This window comes from Scyliorhinus torazame, chromosome 1, assembly GCF_047496885.1.
Source record: "Scyliorhinus torazame isolate Kashiwa2021f chromosome 1, sScyTor2.1, whole genome shotgun sequence".
NCBI classification, from domain to species: domain Eukaryota; kingdom Metazoa; phylum Chordata; class Chondrichthyes; order Carcharhiniformes; family Scyliorhinidae; genus Scyliorhinus; species Scyliorhinus torazame.
Window position 1 is genome coordinate 420,500,625 of NC_092707.1, and position 21,565 is coordinate 420,522,189.

General features: G+C 62.9%; 1 protein-coding gene across 1 annotated transcript in view; it reads right to left on the reverse strand.

The window, feature by feature from the left end:
• LOC140428672 (adenylate cyclase type 8-like) overlaps positions 1-21,565 on the reverse strand; it is a 377,241-nt gene that overhangs the window by 263,336 nt on the left and 92,340 nt on the right. Inside the window, exon 3 of the mRNA XM_072515387.1 lies at positions 7,987-8,111. Within this exon, the coding sequence (XP_072371488.1) occupies positions 7,987-8,111 (125 nt within the window). The remainder of the gene's footprint in view (positions 1-7,986; positions 8,112-21,565) is intronic.

Sequence of the window (21,565 nt, forward strand, 5' to 3'; positions counted from 1 at the left end):
CCGGGTCGGACCCCCGCAGAATACCAGGTCGCGGAGCCCCCGCAGAATACCGGGTCGGGCCCCCGCAGAATACCGGGACGGGCCCCCGCAGAATACCGGGTCGGACCCCCGCAGAATACCAGGTCGCGGAGCCCCCGCAGAATACCGGGTCGGGCCCCCGCAGAATACCGGGTCGGACCCCCGCAGAATAGCGGGTCGGGCCCCCGCACAATACCGTGTCGGGCCCCCGCAGAATACCGGGTCGGACCCCCACAGAATACCGGGTCGGGCCCCCGCAGAATACCGGGTCGGGCCCCCGCAGAATACCGGGTCGGGACCCCGCAGAATACCGGGTGGGCCCCCCGCAGAATACCGTGTCGGACCCCCACAGAATACCGGGTCAGACCCCGCAGAATACCGGGTCGCGGAGTCCCCGCAGAATACCGGGCCGGACCCCCGCAGAATACCGGGTCGGGCCCCCGCAGAATACCGGGTCGGAACCCCGCAGAATACCGGGTCGGGCCCCCGCAGAATACCGGGTCGGGCCCCCGCAGAATACCGGGTCGCGGAGTCCCCGCAGAATACCGGGTCGCGGAGTCCCCGCAGAATACCGGGTTGGACCCCCGCAGAATACCGGGTTGGACCCCCGCAGAATACCGGGTCGGGCCCCCGCAGAATACCGGGTCGGGCCCCCGCAGAATACCGGGTCGGACCCCCGCAGAATACCGGGTTGTACCCCCGCAGAATACCGGGTCGGGACCCCGCAGAATACCGGGTCGCGGAGTCCCCGCAGAATACTGGGTCGCGGAGTCCCCGCAGAATACCGGGTTGGACCCCCGCAGAATACCGGGTCGGAACCTCGCAGAATACCGGGTCGGGCCCCCGCAGAATACCGGGTCGCGGAGTCCCCGCAGAATACCGGGTCGGACCCCCGCAGAATACCGGGTCGCGGAGTCCCCGCAGAATACTGGGTCGGGCCCCCGCAGAATACCGGGTCGGACCCCCGCAGAATACCGGGTCGGGCCCCCGCAGAATACCGGGTCGGACCCCCGCAGAATACCGGGTCGCGGAGTCCCCGCAGAATACCGGGTTGGACCCCCGCAGAATACCGGGTCGGGCCCCCGCAGAATACCGGGTTGGACCCCCGCAGAATACCGGGTCGGACCCCCGCAGAATACCGGGTCGGGCCCCCGCAGAATACCGGGTCGGGCCCCCGCAGAATACCGGGTCGGGTCCCCGCAGAATACCGGGTCGCGGAGTCCCCGCAGAATACCGGGTTGGACCCCCGCAGAATACCAGGTCGCGGAGCCCCCGCAGTATACCGGGTCGGACCCCCGCAGACTACCGTGTTGGACCCCCGCAGAATACCGGGTCGGACCCCCGCAGAATACCGGGTCGGACCCTCGCAGAATACCGGTTCGGATCCCCGCAGAATACCAGGTCGCGGAGCCCCCGCAGAATACCGGGTCGGACCCCCGCAGACTACCGGGTCGGACCCCCGCAGAATACCGGGTTGGACCCCCGCAGAATACCGGGTCGCGGAGTCCCCGCAGAATACCGGGTCGCGGAGTCCCCGCAGAATACCGGGTCGCGGAGTCCGCAGAATACCGGGTCGGGCCCCCGCAGAATACCGGGTCGTGGAGTCCCCGCAGAATACCGGGTCGAGCCCCCGCAGAATACCGGGTCGTACCCCCGCAGAATACCGGGTCGGGTCCACGCAGAATACCGGGTCGCGGAGTCCCCGCAGAATACCGGGTCGGACCCCCGCAGAATACCGGGTCGGGCCCCCGCAGAATACCGGGTCGGGCCCCCGCAGAATACCGGGTCGGACCCCCGCAGAATACCGGGTCGGGCCCCCGCAGAATACCGGGTCGGGCCCCCGCAGAATACCGGGTCGGACCCCCGCAGAATACCGGGTCGTGGAGTCCCCGCAGAATACCGGGTCGAGCCCCTGCAGAATACCGGGTCGTGGAGTCCCCGCAGAATACCGGGTCGGGCCCCCGCAGAATACCGGGTCGGACCTCACAGAATACCGGGTCGCGGAGTCCCCGCAGAATACCGGGTCGGACCCCCGCAGAATACCGGGTCGGGCCCCCGCAGAATACCGGGTCGGGCCCCTGCAGAATACCGGGTCGAGCCCCCGCAGAATACCGGGTCGGACCCCCGCAGAATACCGGGTCGGGCCCCCGCAGGATACCGGGTCGGACCCCCGCAGAATACCGGGTCGGGCCCCCGCAGAATACCGGGTGGGCCCCCCGCAGAATACCGGGTCGGGCCCCCGCAGAATACCGGGTCGCGGAGTCCCCGCAGAATACAGGGTCGGACCCCCGCAGAATACCGGGTCGGTCCCCCGCAGAATACCGGGTCGGGGCACCGCAGAATACCGGGTCGGACCCCCGCAGAATACCGGGTCGGACCCCCGCAGAATACCGGGTCGGACCCCCGCAGAATACCGGGTCGGACCCCCGCAGAATACCAGGTCGCGGAGCCCCCGCAGAATACCGGGTCGGGCCCCCGCACAATACCGTGTCGGGCCCCCGCAGAATACCGGGTCGGACCCCCACAGAATACCGGGTCGGGCCCCCGCAGAATACCGGGTCGGGCCCCCGCAGAATACCGGGTCGGGACCCCGCAGAATACCGGGTGGGCCCCCCGCAGAATACCGGGTCGGGCCCCCGCAGAATACCGGGTCGGATCCCCGCAGAATACCGAGTCGAGCCCCCGCAGAATACCGGGTCGGGCCCCCCGCAGAATACCGGGTCGCGGAGTCCCCGCAGAATACCGGGTCGCGGAGTCCCCGCAGAATACCGGGTTGGACCCCCGCAGAATACCGGGTTGGACCCCCGCAGAATACCGGGTCGGGCCCCCGCAGAATACCGGGTCGGGCCCCCGCAGAATACCGGGTCGGACCCCCGCAGAATACCGGGTTGTACCCCCGCAGAATACCGGGTCGGGACCCCGCAGAATACCGGGTCGCGGAGTCCCCGCAGAATACTGGGTCGCGGAGTCCCCGCAGAATACCGGGTTGGACCCCCGCAGAATACCGGGTCGGAACCTCGCAGAATACCGGGTCGGGCCCCCGCAGAATACCGGGTCGCGGAGTCCCCGCAGAATACCGGGTCGGACCCCCGCAGAATACCGGGTCGCGGAGTCCCCGCAGAATACTGGGTCGGGCCCCCGCAGAATACCGGGTCGGACCCCCGCAGAATACCGGGTCGGGCCCCCGCAGAATACCGAGTCGCGGAGTCCCCGCAGAATACCGGGTTGGACCCGCGCAGAATACCGGGTCGGATCCCCGCAGAATACCGGGTCGCGGAGTCCCCGCAGAATACCGGGTTGGACCCCCGCAGAATACCGGGTCGGGCCCCCGCAGAATACCGGGTTGGACCCCCGCAGAATACCGGGTCGGACCCCCGCAGAATACCGGGTCGGGCCCCCGCAGAATACCGGGTCGGGTCCCCGCAGAATACCGGGTCGCGGAGTCCCCGCAGAATACCGGGTTGGACCCCCGCAGAATACCAGGTCGCGGAGCCCCCGCAGTATACCGGGTCGGACCCCCGCAGACTACCGTGTCGGACCCCCGCAGAATACCGGGTCGGACCCCCGCAGAATACCGGGTCGGACCCTCGCAGAATACCGGTTCGGATCCCCGCAGAATACCAGGTCGCGGAGCCCCCGCAGAATACCGGGTCGGACCCCCGCAGACTACCGGACGGACCCCCGCAGAATACCGGGTTGGACCCCCGCAGAATACCGGGTCGCGGAGTCCCCGCAGAATACCGGGTCGCGGAGTCCCCGCAGAATACCGGGTCGCGGAGTCCGCAGAATACCGGGTCGGGCCCCCGCAGAATACCGGGTCGTGGAGTCCCCGCAGAATACCGGGTCGAGCCCCCGCAGAATACCGGGTCGGACCCCCGCAGAATACCGGGTCGGGTCCACGCAGAATACCGGGTCGCGGAGTCCCCGCAGAATACCGGGTCGGACCCCCGCAGAATACCGGGTCGGGCCCCCGCAGAATACCGGGTCGGGCCCCCGCAGAATACCGGGTCGGACCCCCGCAGAATACCGGGTCGGGCCCCCGCAGAATACCGGGTCGGGCCCCCGCAGAATACCGGGTCGGACCCCCGCAGAATACCGGGTCGTGGAGTCCCCGCAGAATACCGGGTCGAGCCCCTGCAGAATACCGGGTCGTGGAGTCCCCGCAGAATACCGGGTCGGGCCCCCGCAGAATACCGGGTCGGACCTCACAGAATACCGGGTCGCGGAGTCCCCGCAGAATACCGGGTCGGACCCCCGCAGAATACCGGGTCGGGCCCCCGCAGAATACCGGGTCGGGCCCCCGCAGAATACCGGGTCGAGCCCCCGCAGAATACCGGGTCGCGGAGTCCCCGCAGAATACAGGGTCGGACCCCCGCAGAATACCGGGTCGGGCCCCCGCAGAATACCGGGTCGGGGCACCGCAGAATACCGGGTCGGACCCCCGCAGAATACCGGGTCGGACCCCCGCAGAATACCGGGTCGGACCCCCGCAGAATACCGGGTCGGACCCCCGCAGAATACCAGGTCGCGGAGCCCCCGCAGAATACCGGGTCGGGCCCCCGCACAATACCGTGTCGGGCCCCCGCAGAATACCGGGTCGGACCCCCACAGAATACCGGGTCGGGCCCCCGCAGAATACCGGGTCGGGCCCCCGCAGAATACCGGGTCGGGACCCCGCAGAATACCGGGTGGGCCCCCCGCAGAATACCGGGTCGGGCCCCCGCAGAATACCGGGTCGGATCCCCGCAGAATACCGGGTCGGGCACCCCACAGAATACCGTGTCGGACCCCCACAGAATACCGGGTCAGACCCCGCAGAATACCTGGTCGCGGAGTCCCCGCAGAATACCGGGCCGGACCCCCGCAGAATACCGGGTCGGGCCCCCGCAGAATACCGGGTCGGGCCCCCGCAGAATACCGGGTCGGAACCCCGCAGAATACCGGGTCAGACCCCCACAGAATACCGGGTCGCGGAGTCCCCGCAGAATACCGGGTCGGACCCCCGCAGAATACCGGGTCGGGCCCCCGCAGAATACCGGGTCGGGCCCCCGCAGAATACCGGGTCGCGGAGTCCCCGCAGAATACTGGGTCGGGCCCCCGCAGAATACCGGGTCGGACCCCCGCAGAATACCGGGTCGGAACCCCGCAGAATACCGGGTCGGGCCCCCGCAGAATACCGGGTCGCGGAGTCCCCGCAGAATACCGGGTCGGACCCCCGCAGAATACCGGGTCGGGCCCCCGCAGAATACCGGGTCGCGGAGTCCCCGCAGAATACCGGGTCGCGGAGTCCCCGCAGAATACCGGCTCGGGCCCCCGTAGAATACCGGGTTGGACCCCCGCAGAATACCGGGTTGGACCCCCGCAGAATACCGGGTCGGGCCCCCGCAGAATACCGGGTTGGACCCCCGCAGAATACCGGGTCGGGCCCCCGCAGAATACCGGGTCGGGCCCCCGCAGAATACCGGGTCGGACCCCCGCAGAATACCGGGTTGTACCCCCGCAGAATACCGGGTCGGGACCCCGCAGAATACCGGGTCGCGGAGTCCCCGCAGAATACTGGGTCGCGGAGTCCCCGCAGAATACCGGGTTGGACCCCCGCAGAATACCGGGTCGGAACCTCGCAGAATACCGGGTCGGGCCCCCGCAGAATACCGGGTCGCGGAGTCCCCGCAGAATACCGGGTCGGACCCCCGCAGAATACCGGGTCGCGGAGTCCCCGCAGAATACTGGGTCGGGCCCCCGCAGAATACCGGGTCGGACCCCCGCAGAATACCGGGTCGGGCCCCCGCAGAATACCGGGTCGGGTCCCCGCAGAATACCGGGTCGCGGAGTCCCCGCAGAATACCGGGTCGGGTCCCCGCAGAATACCGGGTCGCGGAGTCCCCGCAGAATACCGGGTTGGACCCCCGCAGAATACCAGGTCGCGGAGCCCCCGCAGTATACCGGGTCGGACCCCCGCAGACTACCGTGTCGGACCCCCGCAGAATACCGGGTCGGACCCCCGCAGAATACCGGGTCGGACCCTCGCAGAATACCGGTTCGGATCCCCGCAGAATACCGGGTCGCGGAGCCCCCGCAGAATACCGGGTCGGACCCCCGCAGACTACCGGGTCGGACCCCCGCAGAATACCGGGTCGGACCCCCGCAGAATACCGGGTCGCGGAGTCCCCGCAGAATACCGGGTCGCGGAGTCCCCGCAGAATACCGGGTCGCGGAGTCCGCAGAATACCGGGTCGGGCCCCCGCAGAATACCGGGTCGTGGAGTCCCCGCAGAATACCAGGTCGAGCCCCCGCAGAATACCGGGTCGGACCCCCGCAGAATACCGGGTCGGGTCCACGCAGAATACCGGGTCGCGGAGTCCCCGCAGAATACCGGGTCGGACCCCCGCAGAATACCGGGTCGGGCCCCCGCAGAATACCGGGTCGGGCCCCCGCAGAATACCGGGTCGGACCCCCGCAGAATACCGGGTCGGGCCCCCGCAGAATACCGGGTCGGGCCCCCGCAGAATACCGGGTCGGACCCCCGCAGAATACCGGGTCGTGGAGTCCCCGCAGAATACCGGGTCGAGCCCCTGCAGAATACCGGGTCGTGGAGTCCCCGCAGAATACCGGGTCGGGCCCCCGCAGAATACCGGGTCGGACCTCACAGAATACCGGGTCGCGGAGTCCCCGCAGAATACCGGGTCGGACCCCCGCAGAATACCGGGTCGGGCCCCCGCAGAATACCGGGTCGGGCCCCCGCAGAATACCGGGTCGAGCCCCCGCAGAATACCGGGTCGGACCCCCGCAGAATACCGGGTCGGGCCCCCGCAGAATACCGGGTCGGACCCCCGCAGAATACCGGGTCGGACCCGTTAATGATATGCAAACAGTGTTTACTCTACGTCCACCCACCACGATTTTAGTGTCGGAACCTATTCTCCGGCCGATCGGTGGCGACAGATGGAGTATCCCACCCGAACTGTGGGCTACACCGGAGAGAAACCCCCCAGAGAAACTGACTCAGAATCATTGAATAGCGGCGGTAAGCTCCCTGGAGCACTGCCTGGGTGCCAGGGTGGCAGTGTCAAGGGTCTGGGCCTGAGGAGGGGCATGCCCATGAAAGGTCAGTTGAGGGGGGATTTGAAGGGTGGGGCTATCAGGACCTCTGGGAGGTTTGGTGGGGGGTGATGGATGGGGGTTCCGGAGGTGGGGGGGGGGGTGCTATGAGGTGGCTGGAGGGGCTGAAGGGGGGAACCCCGAGGGACCCCGTAGCGGGGTGTCCTCAATTGGAGAGGGGGGGGTAGTTCCCAGATGTGGGGGTGGGGGGGACATTGCCATTGGGTGAGGGGTGTGGGTGACCCACAAGCTCACTTTGTAATCCTGGCACCCTTTCAAAACTGCGACCCTCGCTCCCCAGTGCGAACAAATATTCTCAGGGCGGGTTTCTCGACCGGGTCTGTTCGGCGACCGGCGAATCCCGCCCAAGGTCGATGGAATTCTCCATTGTCTGCGTCCCGGCCAGGGCCTCCTTGCGGCGGGCGCGGTGGAAGAATCCAGCTCTGTAAAGTGTGGGCTAAACCGGAGAGAAATTCCCCAGGGCCCCAAAAACTGACTCAATGTCCCGAGAGAGCGGCGGGAAAGTCCCCGCAAAACCCACCACAAAGAAACTTCGGAATGATGGGGAAGAATCGTGCCCCATAGTTTAGGAAGGATGTGAAGGTCCTGAATGTTTGCAGAGATTTACCGGAATATTTCCAGGAATTTGAAATTTTGATCAAGGGCAGTTCTGCTGTTTGAGCGGAGATTTGACCGCGCTGCAGATCAGAACAATTTCAGACCAAAAAAAGCTGCTCCCATTTGTTGATATTGCGATTGATGAGGTAAATGTCCTGCCTCTGTGGCTTCCTATAACCCTGCCGGACTCCTCCTGACACAACAACTGATTAATCCCAGGCCCAGTCTCAATATCCAGCTCCACGCACTCACCTGACATCGTCATACTGGTGAACGTAGATTTTGTGGAATGCACAATGCCTTTCGACGTCTTCTGCCATGTCATTAATTATCTCCATCATCATAAACCGTGGCAGGACTGACAGAACCAGCCTCTCCTGCTCAGAGAAAACAAAAACATCACAAGTCACTTTTCGAAGGCGATAAGGGTGAGGGACGGGAATTAAGTTTTCCTTTCGCTTCCAATTATAAACATGAGAAACCCATTTGGTAGAAATGTTCAAAATCACGAGGGGACGGGGGACAGAGTCGACGGGGAGAAACTGTCCCCGTCTTGTCCCCGAGAACGAGGGAGGGGGGCACAGAAATTAAAGTGATTTGCAAAAGTAGCAAATGCGATGTCAGAAAGATCCTTTTCACCCAGCGCGTGGGTGAGGCGCGGCCTGACTGTGCTGGAAGCAGGTTCAATCGAGGCGTTTCCGAGGGTTTTTGATAATTAATTGAAAAGAAGCAATGTTGGGGGAAAAGGCAGGGAAATTGCACAAAGTCAGGATGAGCCAGCCAGGGAGTGACGATGGGCTGAATGGCCTGCCCCTGGGATAAATGATCGCAGTCAGGAAAGCAGATATGGGCGGCAGGCCGAGGAAGGTGATTATGTTTCAGACGGAGCTTTGTGGCTTGGTCTCTCGAAACCACCAAACGCCACACTGCTGAGAATGGAGCACAGGACAGGCAGTGACAGAACTTCAGAAACACTCAGAATCATACACACAGAAAACTGCCCCAGTCAAAAACATCGACCTAACTATCCTAACCTCATTTCCCAGCACTTGGGCCCATAGCCGAGTCTGCCCTGGGATCGCAAGCGCACATCTAAATACTTCTTCAATGTTCCGTGCCCCCCCGGGGCCGGATCCCTCGGCGCCCTCCTGAGGACTCGGCAGGCCGCCCTCAGAGCCAGGTCCCGCGGGTAGAGACCTTGCGCAATTCACGCCGGCGGGACTGGTCGAAAACGGGAGAATCGCTGTGGGGGAGCCCCCGACCGGCGCGGCGCGATCCCCGCCCCTGCCCAAAAAAACAGCGCCGGAGAATTCGGCAGCCGCGTCGGAACGGCGGGGCGGGATTCACGCCCCCCCCCCTCCCCCCCCCCGGCGATTCTCCGGCCCGGTTGGGAGAATCCCGCTCAAAGTGTTGTTTGGGAGAAAGGGGATTCGGAGGTGTGTTTTTTGAGAGTGGAGTTTGAAAACACTTGTGTGGAAAACAGAGATCCTGTGAGGCTCGGTGGCTCAAAGAGGGATAAGCATTTTGGGGAATTGAATGAGTCAGCCACAGGAGGGACATTGCGATGGAATGTTCCACTTAGTTTCAGAAGACGGTGTGTCTGACCACAGTTGACCTGTTGGTGTACATGGACTGTGTACTTACTGAAAACAGTACCAGGTATATTTTGTAACTTGTGTTATCCTTAAAAATCTGTGTACATCTGTAAAGATACAGGAGTTTTGTATTATCGTCAATCTTTTCAGGTTTGATAATTTTTAAAATATTGTTAAAATGTAATTGGCAGTCCTGTGACTCTGTCATCCACATCTGTCAACAAAAAATAAAAGTCTATTTTTAAATTTTTAAAATAATTTACGAGATGTGGGAGTCGCTGGTTAGGCCCAGCATTTATTACCCATCCCCAGTCCCCCTTCAGAAGGTGGGGGTGAGCTGCCTTCTTCAATCGCTGCAGTCCCTGAGGTGTAGGTACACCCACTGTGCTGTTAGTGAGTGAGTTCCCGGGATGTTGCCCAGCGACTGTGAAGGAACGACGATATATTTCCCAGTCAGGGTGGTGAGTGACTCGGAGGGGAACCTCCAGCTGGTGGGGTTCCCAGGTATCTGCTGCACTTGTCCTTCTAGATGGTAGTGGTCGTGGGTTTGGAAGGTGCTGTCTGAGGAACCTTGGTGAGTTACTGCAGAGTTCGTCGGCGGTGAAGGGAGTGAATATCTGTGGAAGGGGAGCAATCAAGCGGGGCTGCTTTGTCCTGGATGGTGTCGAGCTTCTCGGGTGTTATTGGAGCTGCTCTCATCCAGGCAAGTGGAGAGTATTCCATCACACTCCTGACTTGTGCCTTGTATTTGGTGGTTAGGCTTTGGGGGGTCAGGAGGTGAGTTACTCGCTATAGGATTCCAGCCTTTGACCTGTCCTGGAAGCCACAGTATTAATGTGGCTGGGACCAGTTCAGTTTCTGATCAATGGTAACCCCCAGGATGTTGATTGTGGGGATTCAGCGATGGTAATTGAATGTCAAGGGTGATGGTTAGATCCTTTCTTGTCGGAGATGGTCATTGCCGGGCACTTGTGTGGTGCGAATGTAACTTGTCACTTGTCAGCCCCAAGCCTGGATATTGTCCGGGTCTTGCTGCATTTGGACAGGGACTGCGCGCATGATGCTGAACATTGTGCTGTCATCCGCAAACATCCCCACTTCTGACCTTTGATGGAAGGGAGGTCATTGATGAAGCAGCTGAAGATGGTTGGGGCCGAGGACACGACCCTGAGGAACTCCTGCAGGGATGTCCTGGAGCTGAGATGATTGACCTCCAACCACCACAACCATCTTCCTTTGTGCCGGGTACGACCCCAACCAGCGGAGAGTTTTCCCCCTGGAAATAACGAAGACTTTGCACCATTGGGTTTTCTGTCATCAGTTTCAGAACGATCTGGGGTGTTTCATCCAATTTCATTTTGTTAAAGGGCGGCATGGTGACACAGTGGTTAGCACTGCTGCCTCACAGCGCAGGGCCGCACGGTGACACAGTGGTTAGCACTGCTGCCTCACAGCGCAGGGCCGCACGGTGACACAATGATTAGCACTGCTGCCTCACAGCGCAGGGCCGCACGGTTACACAGTGATTAGCACTGCCGCCTCACAGCGCAGGGCCGCACGGTGACACAGTGGTTAGCACTGCTGCCTCACAGCGCAGGGCCACACGGTGACACAGTGATTAGCACTGCTGCCTCACAGCGCCAGGGCCGCACGGTGACACAGTGATTAGCACTGCTGCCTCACAGCGCAGGGCCGCACGGTGACACAGTGGTTAGCACTGCTGCCTCACAGCGCAGGGCCGCACGGTGACACAATGATTAGCACTGCTGCCTCACAGCGCAGGGCCGCACGGTGACACAGTGGTTAGCACTGCTGCCTCACAGCGCAGGGCCGCACGGTGACACAGTGGTTAGCACTGCTGCCTCACAGCGCAGGGCCGCACGGTGACACAGTGGTTAGCACTGCTGCCTCACAGCGCAGGGCCGCACGGTGACACAGTGATTAGCTCTGCTGCCTCACAGCGCAGGGTCGCACGGTGACACAGTGGTTAGCTCTGCTGCCTCACAGCGCAGGGTCGCACGGTGACACAGTGATTAGCACTGCTGCCTCACAGCGCAGGGCCGCACAGTGACTCAGTGATTAGCACTGCTGCCTCACAGCGCAGGGCCACACGGTGACACAGTGGTTAGCACTGCTGCCTCACAGCGCAGGGCCGCACGGTGACACAGTGGTTAGCACTGCTGCCTCACAGCGCAGGGCCGCACGGTGACACAGTGGTTAGCTCTGCTGCCTCACAGCGCAGGGCCGCACGGTGACACAGTGGTTAGCACTGCTGCCTCACAGCGCAGGGCCGCACGGTGACACAGTCATTAGCACTGCTGCCTCACAGCGCAGGGCCGCACGGTGACACAGTGATTAGCACTGCTGCCTCACAGCGCAGGGCCGCACGGTGACACAGTGATTAGCACTGCTGCCTCACAGCGCAGGGCCGCACGGTGACACAGTGATCAGCACTGCTGCCTCACAGCGCAGGGCCGCACAGTGACACAGTGATTAGCACTGCTGCCTCACAGCGCAGGGCCGCACGGTGACACAGTGATTAGCACTGCTGCCTCACAGCGCAGGGCCGCACGGTGACACAGTGGTTAGCACTGCTGCCTCACAGCGCAGGGCCGCACGGTGACACAGTGGTTAGCACTGCTGCATCACAGCGCAGGGCCTCACGGTGACACAGTGATTAGCACTGCTGCCTCACAGCGCAGGGCCGCACGGTGACACAGTGATTAGCACTGCTGCCTCACAGCGCAGGGCCACACGGTGACACAGTGATTAGCACTGCTGCCTCACAGCGCAGGGCCGCACGGTGACACAGTGGTTAGCACTGCTGCCTCACAGCGCAGGGCCGCACGGTGACACAGTGGTTAGCTCTGCTGCCTCACAGCGCAGGGCCGCACGGTGACACAGTGGTTAGCACTGCTGCCTCACAGCGCAGGGCCGCACGGTGACACAGTGATTAGCACTGCTGCCTCACAGCGCAGGGCCGCACGGTGACACAGTGATTAGCACTGCTGCCTCACAGCGCAGGGCCGCACGGTGACACAGTGATTAGCACTGCTGCCTCACAGCGCAGGGCCGCACGGTGACACAGTGATTAGCACTGCTGCCTCACAGCGCAGGGCCGCACGGTGACACAGTGATTAGCACTGCTGCCTCACAGCGCAGGGCCGCACGGTGACAGTGATTAGCACTGCTGCCTCACAGCGCAGGGCCGCACGGTGACACAGTGATTAGCACTGCTGCCTCACAGCGCAGGGCCGCACGGTGACACAGTGGTTAGCACTGCTGCCTCACAGCGCAGGGCCGCACGGTGACACAGTGATTAGCACTGCTGCCTCACAGCGCAGGGCCGCACGGTGACACAGTGATTAGCACTGCTGCCTCACAGCGCAGGGCCGCACGGTGACACAGTGATTAGCACTGCTGCCTCACAGCGCAGGGCCGCACGGTGACACAGTGATTAGCACTGCTGCCTCACAGCGCAGGGCCGCACGGTGACACAGTGATTAGCACTGCTGCCTCACAGCGCAGGGCCGCACAGTGACACAGTGATTAGCACTGCTGCCTCACAGCGCAGGGCCGCACAGTGACAAAGTGATTAGCACTGCTGCCTCACAGTGCAGGGCCGCACAGTGACACAGTGATTAGCACTGCTGCCTCACAGCACAGGGCCGCACGGTGACACAGTGATTAGCACTGCTGCCTCACAGCGCAGGGCCGCACGGTGACACAGTGATTAGCACTGCTGCCTCACAGCGCAGGGTCGCACGGTGACACAGTGATTAGCACTGCTGCCTCACAGCGCAGGGCCGCACAGTGACAAAGTGATTAGCACTGCTGCCTCACAGTGCAGGGCCGCACGGTGACACAGTGATTAGCACTGCTGCCTCACAGCGCAGGGCCGCACGGTGACACAGTGATTAGCACTGCTGCCACACAGCGCAGGGCCGCACGGTGACACAGTGATTAGCACTGCTGCCTCACAGCGCAGGGCCGCACGGTGACACAGTGATTAGCACTGCTGCCTCACAGCGCAGGGCCGCACGGTGACACAGTGATTAGCACTGCTGCCTCACAGCGCAGGGCCGCACGGTGACACAGTGATTAGCACTGCTGCCTCACAGCGCAGGGCCGCACGGTGACACAGTGATTAGCACTGCTGCCTCACAGCGCAGGGCCGCACGGTGACACAGTGATTAGCACTGCTGCCTCACAGCGCAGGGCAGCACGGTGACACAGTGATTAGCACTGCTGCCTCACAGCGCAGGGCCGCACGGTGACACAGTGATTAGCACTGCTGCCTCACAGCGCAGGGCCGCACGGTGACACAGTGATTAGCACTGCTGCCTCACAGTGCCAGGGCCGCACAGTGACACAGTGATTAGCACTGCTGCCTCACAGCGCCAGGGCCGCATGGTGACACAGTGATTAGCACTGCTGCCTCACAGCGCAGGGCCGCACGGTGACACAGTGACTAGCACTGCTGCCTCACAGCGCAGGGCCGCACGGTGACACAGTGATTAGCACTGCTGCCTCACAGTGTCAGGGCCGCACGGTGACACAGTGATTAGCACTGCTGCCTCACAGCGCAGGGCCGCACGGTGACACAGTGATTAGCACTGCTGCCTCACAGCGCAGGGCCGCACGGTGACTCAGTGATTAGCACTGCTGCCTCACAGCGCGGGTCCGCACGGTGACACAGTGATTAGCACTGCTGCCTCACAGCGCAGGGCCGCACGGTGACACAGCGATTAGCACTGCTGCCTCACAGCGCAGGGCCGCACGGTGACACAGTGATTAGCACTGCTGCCTCACAGCGCGGGTCCGCACGGTGACACAGCGATTAGCACTGCTGCATCACAGCGCAGGGCCGCACGGTGACACAGTGATTAGCACTGCTGCCTCACAGCGCAGGGCCGCACGGTGACACAGTGATTAGCACTGCTGCCTCACAGCGCAGGGTCGCACGGTTACACAGTGGTTAGCACTGCTGCCTCACAGTGCCAGGGCCGCACGGTGACACAGTGATTAGCACTGCTGCCTCACAGCGCAGGGCCGCACGGTGACACAGTGATTAGCACTGCTGCCTCACAGCGCAGGGCCGCACGGTGACACAGTGATTAGCACTGCTGCCTCACAGCGCAGGGCTGCACGGTGACACAGTGATTAGCACTGCTGCCTCACAGCGCAGGGCCGCACGGTGACACAGTGATTAGCACTGCTGCCTCACAGCGCAGGGCCGCACGGTGACACAGTGATTAGCACTGAAGCCTCACAGCGCAGGGCCGCACGGTGACACAGTGATTAGCACTGCTGCCTCACAGCGCAGGGCCGCACGGTGACACAGTGATTAGCACTGCTGCCTCACAGCGCCAGGGCCGCACGGTGACACAGTGATTAGCACTGCTGCCTCACAGCGCAGGGCCGCACGGTGACACAGTGATTAGCACTGCTGCCTCACAGCGCAGGGCCGCACGGTGACACAGTGATTAGCACTGCTGCCTCACAGCGCCAGGGCCGCACGGTGACACAGTGATTAGCACTGCTGCCTCACAGCGCAGGGCTGCACGGTGACACAGTGATTAGCACTGAAGCCTCACAGCGCAGGGCCGCACGGTGTCGCAGTGATTAGCACTGCTGCCTCACAGCGCAGGGCCGCACGGTGACACAGTGATTAGCACTGAAGCCTCACAGCGCAGGGCCGCACGGTGACACAGTGATTAGCACTGCTGCCTCACAGCGCCAGGGCCGCACGGTGACACAGTGATTAGCACTGCTGCCTCACAGCGCAGGGCCGCACGGTGACACAGTGATTAGCACTGCTGCCTCACAGCGCAGGGCCGCACGGTGACACAGTGATTAGCACTGCTGCCTCACAGCGCAGGGCCGCACAGTGACACAGTGATTAGCACTGAAGCCTCACAGCGCAGGGCCGCACGGTGACACAGTGATTAGCACTGCTGCCTCACAGCGCAGGGCCGCACGGTGACACAGTGATTAGCACTGCTGCCTCACAGCGCAGGGCCGCACGGTGACACAGTGATTAGCACTGCTGCCTCACAGTGTCAGGGCCGCACGGTGACACAGTGATTAGCACTGCTGCCTCACAGCGCAGGGCCGCACGGTGACACAGTGATTAGCACTGCTGCCTCACAGCGCAGGGCCGCACGGTGTCACAGTGATTAGCACTGCTGCCTCACGGCGCAGGGCCGCACGGTGTCACAGTGATTAGCACTGCTGCCTCACAGCGCAGGGCCGCACGGTGACACAGTGATTAGCACTGCTGCCTCACAGCGCAGGGCCGCACGATGACACAGTGATTAGCACTGCTGCCTCACAGCGCAGGGCCGCACGGTGACACAGTGATTAGCACTGCTGCCTCACAGCGCAGGGCCGCACGGTGACACAGTGATTAGCACTGCTGCCTCACAGTGCAGTGTGTCACGGTGACACAGTGATTAGCACTGCTGCCTCACAGCGCAGGGCTGCACGGTGACACAGTGATTAGCACTGCTGCCTCACAGCGCAGGGCCGCACGGTGACACAGTGATTAGCACTGCTGCCTCACAGCGCAGGGCCGCACGGTGACACAGTGATTAGCACTGCTGCCTCACAGCGCAGGGCCGCACGGTGACACAGTGATTAGCACTGCTGCCTCACAGCGCAGGGCCGCACGGTTACACAGTGATTAGCACTGCCGCCTCACAGCGCAGGGCCGCACGGTGACACAGTGGTTAGCACTGCTGCCTCACAGCGCAGGGCCACACGGTGACACAGTGATTAGCACTGCTGCCTCACAGCGCCAGGGCCGCACGGTGACACAGTGATTAGCACTGCTGCCTCACAGCGCAGGGCCGCACGGTGACACAGTGGTTAGCACTGCTGCCTCACAGCGCAGGGCCGCACGGTGACACAGTGATTAGCACTGCTGCCTCACAGCGCAGGGCCGCACGGTGACACAGTGATTAGCACTGCTGCCTCACAGCGCAGGGCCGCACGGTGACACAGTGGTTAGCACTGCTGCCTCACAGCGCAGGGCCGCACGGTGACACAGTGGTTAGCACTGCTGCCTCACAGCGCAGGGCCGCACGGTGACACAGTGGTTAGCACTGCTGCCTCACAGCGCAGGGCCGCACGGTGACACAGTGATTAGCTCTGCTGCCTCACAGCGCAGGGTCGCACGGTGACACAGTGGTTAGCTCTGCTGCCTCACAGCGCAGGGTCACACGGTGACACAGTGATTAGCACTGCTGCCTCACAGCGCAGGGCCGCACAGTGACTCAGTGATTAGCACTGCTGCCTCACAGCGCAGGGCCACACGGTGACACAGTGGTTAGCACTGCTGCCTCACAGCGCAGGGCCGCACGGTGACACAGTGGTTAGCACTGCTGCCTCACAGCGCAGGGCCGCACGGTGACACAGTGGTTAGCTCTGCTGCCTCACAGCGCAGGGCCGCACGGTGACACAGTGGTTAGCACTGCTGCCTCACAGCGCAGGGCCGCACGGTGACACAGTCATTAGCACTGCTGCCTCACAGCGCAGGGCCGCACGGTGACACAGTGATTAGCACTGCTGCCTCACAGCGCAGGGCCGCACGGTGACACAGTGATTAGCACTGCTGCCTCACAGCGCAGGGCCGCACGGTGACACAGTGATTAGCACTGCTGCCTCACAGCGCAGGGCCGCACGGTGACAGTGATTAGCACTGCTGCCTCACAGCGCAGGGCCGCACGGTGACACAGTGATTAGCACTGCTGCCTCACAGCGCAGGGCCGCACGGTGACACAGTGGTTAGCACTGCTGCCTCACAGCGCAGGGCCGCACGGTGACACAGTGATTAGCACTGCTGCCTCACAGCGCAGGGCCGCACGGTGACACAGTGATTAGCACTGCTGCCTCACAGCGCAGGGCCGCACGGTGACACAGTGATTAGCACTGCTGCCTCACAGCGCAGGGCCGCACGGTGACACAGTGATTAGCACTGCTGCCTCACAGCGCAGGGCCGCACGGTGACACAGTGATTAGCACTGCTGCCTCACAGCGCAGGGCCGCACAGTGACACAGTGATTAGCACTGCTGCCTCACAGCGCAGGGCCGCACAGTGACAAAGTGATTAGCACTGCTGCTTCACAGCGCAGGGCCGCACGGTGACACAGTGATTAGCACTGCGGCCTCACAGCGCAGGGCCGCACGGTGACACAGTGATTAGCACTGCTGCCTCACAGCGCAGGGCCGCACGGTGACACAGTGATTAGCACTGATGCCTCACAGCGCAGGGCCGCACGGTGACACAGTGATTAGCACTGCTGCCTCACAGCGCAGGGCCGCACGGTGACACAGTGATTAGCACTGCTGCCTCACAGTGCAGGGCCGCACAGTGACACAGTGATTAGCACTGCTGCCTCACAGCACAGGGCCGCACGGTGACACAGTGATTAGCACTGCTGCCTCACAGCGCAGGGCCGCACGGTGACACAGTGATTAGCACTGCTGCCTCACAGCGCAGGGTCGCACGGTGACACAGTGATTAGCACTGCTGCCTCACAGCGCAGGGCCGCACAGTGACAAAGTGATTAGCACTGCTGCCTCACAGTGCAGGGCCGCACGGTGACACAGTGATTAGCACTGCTGCCTCACAGCGCAGGGCCGCACGGTGACACAGTGATTAGCACTGCTGCCACACAGCGCAGGGCCGCACGGTGACACAGTGATTAGCACTGCTGCCTCACAGCGCAGGGCCGCACGGTGACACAGTGATTAGCACTGCTGCCTCACAGCGCAGGGCCGCACGGTGACACAGTGATTAGCACTGCTGCCTCACAGCGCAGGGCCGCACGGTGACACAGTGATTAGCACTGCTGCCTCACAGCGCAGGGCCGCACGGTGACACAGTGATTAGCACTGCTGCCTCACAGCGCAGGGCCGCACGGTGACACAGTGATTAGCACTGCTGCCTCACAGCGCAGGGCCGCACGGTGACAGTGATTAGCACTGCTGCCTCACAGCGCAGGGCCGCACGGTGACACAGTGATTAGCACTGCTGCCTCACAGCGCAGGGCAGCACGGTGACACAGTGATTAGCACTGCTGCCTCACAGCGCAGGGCCGCACGGTGACACAGTGATTAGCACTGCTGCCTCACAGCGCAGGGCCGCACGGTGACACAGTGATTAGCACTGCTGCCTCACAGTGCCAGGGCCGCACAGTGACACAGTGATTAGCACTGCTGCCTCACAGCGCCAGGGCCGCATGGTGACACAGTGATTAGCACTGCTGCCTCACAGCGCAGGGCCGCACGGTGACACAGTGACTAGCACTGCTGCCTCACAGCGCAGGGCCGCACGGTGACACAGTGATTAGCACTGCTGCCTCACAGTGTCAGGGCCGCACGGTGACACAGTGATTAGCACTGCTGCCTCACAGCGCAGGGCCGCACGGTGACACAGTGATTAGCACTGCTGCCTCACAGCGCAGGGCCGCACGGTGACTCAGTGATTAGCACTGCTGCCTCACAGCGCGGGTCCGCACGGTGACACAGTGATTAGCACTGCTGCCTCACAGCGCAGGGCCGCACGGTGACACAGCGATTAGCACTGCTGCCTCACAGCGCAGGGCCGCACGGTGACACAGTGATTAGCACTGCTGCCTCACAGCGCGGGTCCGCACGGTGACACAGCGATTAGCACTGCTGCATCACAGCGCAGGGCCGCACGGTGACACAGTGATTAGCACTGCTGCCTCACAGCGCAGGGCCGCACGGTGACACAGTGATTAGCACTGCTGCCTCACAGCGCAGGGTCGCACGGTTACACAGTGGTTAGCACTGCTGCCTCACAGTGCCAGGGCCGCACAGTGACACAGTGATTAGCACTGCTGCCTCACAGCGCAGGGCCGCACGGTGACACAGTGATTAGCACTGCTGCCTCACAGCGCAGGGCCGCACGGTGACACAGTGATTAGCACTGCTGCCTCACAGCGCAGGGCTGCACGGTGACACAGTGATTAGCACTGCTGCCTCACAGCGCAGGGCCGCACGGTGACACAGTGATTAGCACTGCTGCCTCACAGCGCAGGGCCGCACGGTGACACAGTGATTAGCACTGAAGCCTCACAGCGCAGGGCCGCACGGTGACACAGTGATTAGCACTGCTGCCTCACAGCGCAGGGCCGCACGGTGACACAGTGATTAGCACTGCTGCCTCACAGCGCCAGGGCCGCACGGTGACACAGTGATTAGCACTGCTGCCTCACAGCGCAGGGCCGCACGGTGACACAGTGATTAGCACTGCTGCCTCACAGCGCAGGGCCGCACGGTGACACAGTGATTAGCACTGCTGCCTCACAGCGCCAGGGCCGCACGGTGACACAGTGATTAGCACTGCTGCCTCACAGCGCAGGGCTGCACGGTGACACAGTGATTAGCACTGAAGCCTCACAGCGCAGGGCCGCACGGTGTCGCAGTGATTAGCACTGCTGCCTCACAGCGCAGGGCCGCACGGTGACACAGTGATTAGCACTGAAGCCTCACAGCGCAGGGCCGCACGGTGACACAGTGATTAGCACTGCTGCCTCACAGCGCCAGGGCCGCACGGTGACACAGTGATTAGCACTGCTGCCTCACAGCGCAGGGCCGCACGGTGACACAGTGATTAGCACTGCTGCCTCACAGCGCAGGGCCGCACGGTGACACAGTGATTAGCACTGCTGCCTCACAGCGCAGGGCCGCACAGTGACACAGTGATTAGCACTGAAGCCTCACAGCGCAGGGCCGCACGGTGACACAGTGATTAGCACTGCTGCCTCACAGCGCAGGGCCGCACGGTGACACAGTGATTAGCACTGCTGCCTCACAGCGCAGGGCCGCACGGTGACACAGTGATTAGCACTGCTGCCTCACAGTGTCAGGGCCGCACGGTGACACAGTGATTAGCACTGCTGCCTCACAGCGCAGGGCCGCACGGTGACACAGTGATTAGCACTGCTGCCTCACAGCGCAGGGCCGCACGGTGTCACAGTGATTAGCACTGCTGCCTCACAGCGCAGGGCCGCACGGTGTCACAGTGATTAGCACTGCTGCCTCACAGCGCAGGGCCGCACGGTGACACAGTGATTAGCACTGCTGCCTCACAGCGCAGGGCCGCACGATGACACAGTGATTAGCACTGCTGCCTCACAGCGCAGGGCCGCACGGTGACACAGTGATTAGCACTGCTGCCTCACAGCGCAGGGCCGCACGGTGACACAGTGATTAGCACTGCTGCCTCACAGTGCAGTGTGTCACGGTGACACAGTGATTAGCACTGCTGCCTCACAGCGCAGGGCTGCACGGTGACACAGTGATTAGCACTGCTGCCTCACAGCGCAGGGCCGCACGGTGACACAGTGATTAGCACTGCTGCCTCACAGCGCAGGGCCGCACGGTGACACAGTGATTAGCACTGCTGCCTCACAGCGCAGGGCCGCACGGTGACACAGTGATTAGCACTGCTGCCTCACAGCGCAGGGCCGCACGGTGACACAGTGATTAGCACTGCTGCCTCACAGCGCAGGGCCGCACGGTGACACAGTGATTAGCACTGCTGCCTCACAGCGCAGGGCCGCACGGTGACACAGTGATTAGCACTGCTGCCTCACAGTGCCAGGGCCGCACGGTGACACAGTGATTAGCACTGCTGCCTCACAGCGCAGGGCCGCACGGTGACACAGTGATTAGCACTGCTGCCTCACAGCGCAGGGCCGCACGGTGACACAGTGATTAGCACTGCTGCCTCACAGCGCAGGGCCGCACGGTGACACAGTGATTAGCACTGCTGCCTCACAGCGCCAGGGCCGCACGGTGACACAGTGATTAGCACTGCTGCCTCACAGCGCAGGGCCGCACGGTGACACAGTGATTAGCACTGCTGCCTCACAGCGCCAGGGCCGCACGGTGACACAGTGATTAGCACTGCTGCCTCACAGCGCAGGGCCGCACGGTGACACAGTGATTAGCACTGCTGCCTCACAGCGCCAGGGCCGCACGGTGACACAGTGATTAGCACTGCTGCCTCACAGCGCAGGGCCGCACGGTGACACAGTGATTAGCACTGCTGCCTCACAGCGCAGGACCGCACGGTGACACAGTGATTAGCACTGCTGCCTCACAGCGCAGGGCCGCACGGTGACACAGTGATTAGCACTGCTGCCTCACAGCGCAGGGCCGCACGGTGACACAGTAATTAGCACTGCTGCCTCACAGCG